This window comes from Propithecus coquereli, unplaced genomic scaffold (assembly GCF_000956105.1).
Source record: "Propithecus coquereli isolate 6110/MARCELLA unplaced genomic scaffold, Pcoq_1.0 Scaffold113, whole genome shotgun sequence".
Lineage (NCBI taxonomy): Eukaryota > Metazoa > Chordata > Mammalia > Primates > Indriidae > Propithecus > Propithecus coquereli.
In genome coordinates, this window is record NW_012135303.1 from 2,731,034 (window position 1) to 2,736,833 (window position 5,800).

Genomic DNA, 5,800 nt, shown 5'->3' on the forward strand with positions numbered 1-5,800 from the left:
AAAAAAAAAAAAAAAAAAAATGCAGATTCCTCAAGGCTATGATCACACCATTGCCACTCCAGTCTGGGCAACAGCAAGACCCTGTCTCAAAAAATGCAGATTCCCAGGCTCAGTGTCCAGAGATTTGGATTCAGTAGTTCTAGGGAGGTGCTCCAGAATATGAATTTCAAACATGACAGACTAACCCCATAATATTAAAACTGAGAAAACATTTGCCCAGAATCTAGGTCTCATTAACTCAGGACAGTAGTCTTCCCACTATACCACTTAAACTACACACTTTATAGTTGAAGGAACTGGTACAAAGAAAAGGTTAAGTTACTAATATATCATATGAGTCAGTAAGCAATCCTAGAATATGTCCTGGCTCCAATTCCTTTTAATTATTCATTAAGTACTTCTTAAACATCTTCTATGTGCATAGCAATATGGTAGATTACAAAACAATTTAAGATATGAACACTATCCTCTGGAAGCAATTATGAGTTGGGAGGACAAAGTACAAAAAACTGATATTCAACAGCAGGTAATATATAACTAGGTGCCAAAATAAGTGGTATGGCCAATTATAAAATTAACTGATTTACTCACTTCACTCAGTACTTTTTATAGTTAGAATTAACCCATCGGAGATCAATAGTCAACTTCTTCTCTTTCACCGTTAAAAAAGGTGGCCTTTAACAAAAGAAAGATGTTGTCTCTGTGTGCAATAAACATCTCTCTCCTCTCATTTCAATATACCCGTCAATATCAATACCACTATCACCACATCATCCCATGTGCCAGGATAGCCTTTGCAGAGACTATGGTTTGTATGCCCCACTCAAATGATAAGAGAAGAGAAGCCCCGCTTCTGGACCATCTTCCTGATTATATGTGGTAGATTGAGGGTTTCAATTCTTCATTCTTTTGCAATAGTACTACACATCCATATATTACATTAGCCTCATTACAGGCAAAGTGTACTTTGATACCTCTTGTCTTTAGGCTTGGCCATATGACTTGCAGCAGAGTCTGGAAATGTGCTGGTGGGTTGGGCTTGCCCTCTTATGTTTCTGCCAAGGCCATGACATAAACTTCCTCCAGATAGATGTTACCCCTCCCTCCAGCCTGGACCCCAGAAGACACAAAGCGCAGAATAAATGCATATTGTTGCATGCCACTAAGATTTTTGTGGTTGCCAATTATTATGCAGCAAAAAGTCATTGAATCACCATATTTAATAAATTCAAACAATCAGGACTGATGATATAAAGCAGTGGTCCTCAAACTTGCCTGAGTAAGACTCTTTTGGGTTTTAAATTTAAAAATACATATATATAGGTCCCAGAGAGATCCATTCAATACATCTAGGCTGTAGGGCCAAAAATATGCATTTTATTAAGAACCCCAGGTAATTCTGTTGTAGTACCCACACTTTGAGAAACACTAAAGTGAAAATTACTTAATTTCTAGTTACTCAACAATATTCACTAACTGCTCGAGAACACTTAACTAACACTAGATTAATCTCACTTCAGACAACATGTGTGTTCCTAAAGAGATGTAAAATTGTAATCTAGTCAAGTGAATTATTTCAAATACATATGAAGCTTGACCTTTAAATAATACCTGTGCTGTAGTTTCTTTTTAAAATTAAGAATTCGTGTATAAACAAAACAAGCACACCTTTTTTTTTCATAAATTCTATTTTTTTGCATACCAACAGTCCGTAGAATTAAGAAGTCCAAGAACTATATACGGTAAGTGGAAAGAGGGATTCAAAAGAAATGATTTATTCACTATCCCAAAGAGGGATGTGCTATCAATTAGTCTTCTGACATTTTTTTCCTGTTCAGCTGCACTATTTGCTTTTGTCCAGTTACATCACTGAATCTATGTATCCCAAATTCACACAGGCTGTCTCTCGTCACCTTGCATTTAATGAAGCTGCACTAGCCACTTCAATATTAGGCAAAGTATGACATATTCAGAACCATGACATTTGCATGACCAGTGCTGTACTAATATCATGTAAATGTCCCTGCTTCTTTTCAAAGGTTGATGTGGTGAAGGCATTACTCTATCTCATGTACCCAATTAGAGTGAGGAGAAGTTGTTGCTGCTGCTGTTATCATCATTAATGTGGTAGGTAAGGGTAGGTAAGGGTAAGACTATAATCCTGGCTCCATAATTTACTGACTGTGTGGTAAATTATTCAAATTCTCTGTACTTTACTGTCCCTCTCTGTAAAAGGGGAATAATAATAACCTACAGAATTGTCAAGAGAATCAAATGTGAAAATTTATGTAAAGCTATTTGAATAGTTGCTGATGCACACAGGGCTCAATAAACACTAGCTAACATTGTTACAGCTCTGAAATCCAGCTTCGCAAATTTTGTCATCTGGTGCTGTATTATATTACAGGAAAAAAACACTAAAACCACCTTGAAGCAGTGATTCTTTTAATGCATCCCTTTTAAGGAACATTATTCTAAGAATACTTTATTTACCAAACAAAAATTAAGTTTATTTTTAAATCAGTGTGGTTTTTTGGTTACTTTTATCAGTTCTGATCACAAAATTATGAGCACGTCATTATAAATAAGGATCTACATTCTAAAAAGGTCAAGAATAACAAAGAACACTGAAAAATCTATGTTCTGAGATTTCTGCTCATGTGATAACTGGCTAAGCTTAAGGCCTTTTACTCTCTTCATATTTTACAGGAACCACATGGCTTACAGCTAGAGAATTTAAATAGCTAACAATATAAAGAAATTTAGAGAAAAATCACTCATTTTTACTCTGAAAGGAACTGCAATGATTAAAATATTAAAATATTAGTTTCAAAATAAATTCAGAAGTTCAAATTATTTTAACACAATTATATAGATTTATCATAAATAATAGGCACTTGACTTGGAAATTCACACTGAGGAGGAAAATTAAAAAAAGAAAAAGAAAAATAATAATAGGCACTAATAGGCACTAATCAGCAATACCGAAAGCACAAAAAGAAACTTCAAATTTTCTTTCAATAATTTCTCAGAGCAAACTTTTAAATGGAAATAATAACTTCTGTGTCTAATATAACAAGGAGAAATTTATTGAATGCGAAAATTAAACACTTATAAAAAGAAAAAAGTAATTGGAAAGTGTCATTTCGTTCTTTATTTACTTTTTAAAAACATAATCCATTTGCCATCCTAAACCAAACTTAAGAATTATATGGGCTGGGCGCAGTGGCTCATGCCTGTAATCCTAGCACTCTGGGAGGCCAAGGCGGGTGGATCGCTCAAGGTCAGGAGTTCGAGACCAGCCTGAGCAAGAGCGAGACCCCGTCTCTACTAAAAAATAGAAAGAAATGACCTGGACAACTAAAAATACATATATAGAGAGAGAAAAAAAATTAGCCGGGCATGGTGGCGCATGCCTGTAGTCCCAGCTACTCGGGAGGCTGAGGCAGAAGGATCGCTTGAGCCCAGGAGTTTGAGGTTGCTGTGAGCTAGGCTGAGGCCACGGCACTCACTCCGGGGCAACACAGGGGGATTTTGTCTCAAAAAAAAAAAAAAAGAATTATATGTACAATTCACTCCTGAAAATTTCTAAACACAAATCACCAAAGGCTGCTTGAAGAAATAACTGCAAATGGAATGTGAGGTTTTTTTTTTAAGGTGTCTGAGAACTAAAAAGAAAATATCCAAAGAAAAGGATGACTATCATTTCCCTTAGGCTTTAATAAAATGTCAAAGAACTTTCAGGCGTCAAATCTCCTAGAAGTCTGATGTCAGGTCAAAGTTGCCTCAATGACAGAAAAGCCAATAGATGCCAGACAACTAAAAGTAAAGTTGCCAAAATACTTCTATGCCCAACAGTACTGTAATTCCAGAAGCATACAAAATACTAATGTTCAGGTTGAAAAGATAAAGATATTATTGAAATACTTGGAAACAAAATAATACCAATAAGTAAATAAGATAAACAGTATTACACAACGTATCAAGAATCTCACAATTCTGGCTTCCTGAACATTCATTCTATTCATTCGGTAACATTTTTGAATAATGAAAGTAACATGGATTCCCAAAGAGTGATCTAAATCTAAAAATAACGTTCGAGTGTGTGTTCTCTACTTGATGTTCTTTTTACTATAAGCCAAATCCACTTCTTTATATTAAAACAAAATCTACAGCTCTGTTTCCAAAGATCTTATAGACACTGTTCACTGGTGATTAAAATATTATTTTTAATCCTTGCATTACCTCACAGCTAAAAATGTCAAGATACCACACCCAATATGTCTTTTTTTCCCGTGGAGGGGGGTTGGGGTGGGGACTATGGGAGTGGGGATAGGAAACTACACAAAAACATTAAAGGTGATTTCCTTGGAAAGAGAGGGGAACGCGCAGGCAGCCGGTGGCGGCTCCCCTCCACAGTGATCCAAGGGGACGCGTCGCGAAGGGCGAGCACAGGCCTCGGCTTCTGCGTGCTCCCTCCCACGCCACCCGCAGGGGAAGTGGCCGGGACGCGCCACCCCGGGCTACTCACCGGCCGCAGTGCTGACCAGCAGGATGGTCCGCAGTAGCCAGGGCACCCGCCAGGGCCGCTGCAGCGAGGAAGTCATCCCTGAGCCAGCCAAGAAGCAGGAAGGCAAAAAAAAAAAAAAAAAGAAATATGGAAAGTAGATACGGGCGGAGAAACGCGGCCAGGAGGCTTGTCTTCTCTCTCGTTGACTTATCCTGCCCGTATTACAATGCAGTTTGAAAGGACAAATGGCAGATGAGAGGACCTAGCTGCAGAGCTTATATTCCGCTGCAGAAATTCCCTTCATTTCTCTCCCTCGAGGTTGGAGGGGTTCATTCGCCTAGGACGGGGTGCCTCGGCCCACCAAACTGAACGCATGTCCGTGGGGAGGAGGGAGCCAAGAAGAAATCCCCCAAGTTATTTCCCTCGTAGTTTCACAATATCAAAAAAATATCCAGGTCTGGGAGAAAACATATCCAGGGTGTAGAGGGGCAGAGGGCGGGGATTCGACGGGGTCGGGAGGAGGGGAGGACGAGGATCAGAACTAGTTCCCGGCTGCCGGGAAGGGCGAAGCCGGGCGGGCGACGGCGGCGCCCGGCTGCCCGAGTCGCATCGCCCGCGGCTCCGGAAAGGCAGGATTCCTTAAGTTTCGCTTCGGTGCTTCCTTCACTCCGATTTCGAAAACAAATCCTCTTCCTCGACTGGATCGAAAAAGGTGCCTGACTCCATGGACAAGCCCATAGCCTCCACGCTTTCGCGGAACAATCGTGCGGGGCTCTAGCAGACCCGGCGGAGGGCTGAGGGGCGGTGGGAAGGGGGGGAGGGGTCGGCAGGCAGGGCCCAGAGCTCCCCGAGACAGCGGGCGGAGACGGGGTGCGGAGGGCTGCCCCTTCTAGCCCTCCCGGTGCGCTCCTTTCTCTTTCTCGCTCTCTTTTATTCCTGCTGTTCGATCTTGCCTGAGGTAAATTCCACCATGAACGCCTTGTCTTCTCCCGTCAATGGCTCCTGTGAGAGAACCACAACCCCCCGAAGAAGCCGCCGCCGCCTCCGCCGCCGCCGCCTCGTTCTCCCGCAGCTCTGGGCTCCGGGCGGAGCTCGGGCGTCGCGGGCCGAGGGCGGGGGGCGGCGGGAGGGCGGATGTAGGTGTCCCGGGAGGGGGGTGGGCAGCGGGGCAGCGAGACAGCCTGCGCCCCTCCGGGAAGCACTTCTAGTGGCTCCGAGCAGACCAGACACAAAGGGGGGAGTCGCCGCAGCTGCCAGTCTGCGGCGCTCCCGGTCACCGGAGTCGCCCCG

General features: G+C 42.2%; 1 protein-coding gene across 1 annotated transcript in view; it reads right to left on the reverse strand.

Moving 5' to 3' along the window:
* Positions 1-5,518, reverse strand: part of BMPR2 (bone morphogenetic protein receptor, type II (serine/threonine kinase)) — a 161,887-nt gene extending 156,369 nt beyond the window's left edge. Inside the window, exon 1 of the mRNA XM_012655661.1 lies at positions 4,532-5,518. Coding sequence (XP_012511115.1) covers positions 4,532-4,607 — 76 coding nt within the window. The 5' untranslated portion in view covers positions 4,608-5,518. The remainder of the gene's footprint in view (positions 1-4,531) is intronic.
* Positions 5,519-5,800: the final 282 nt, after the last annotated feature.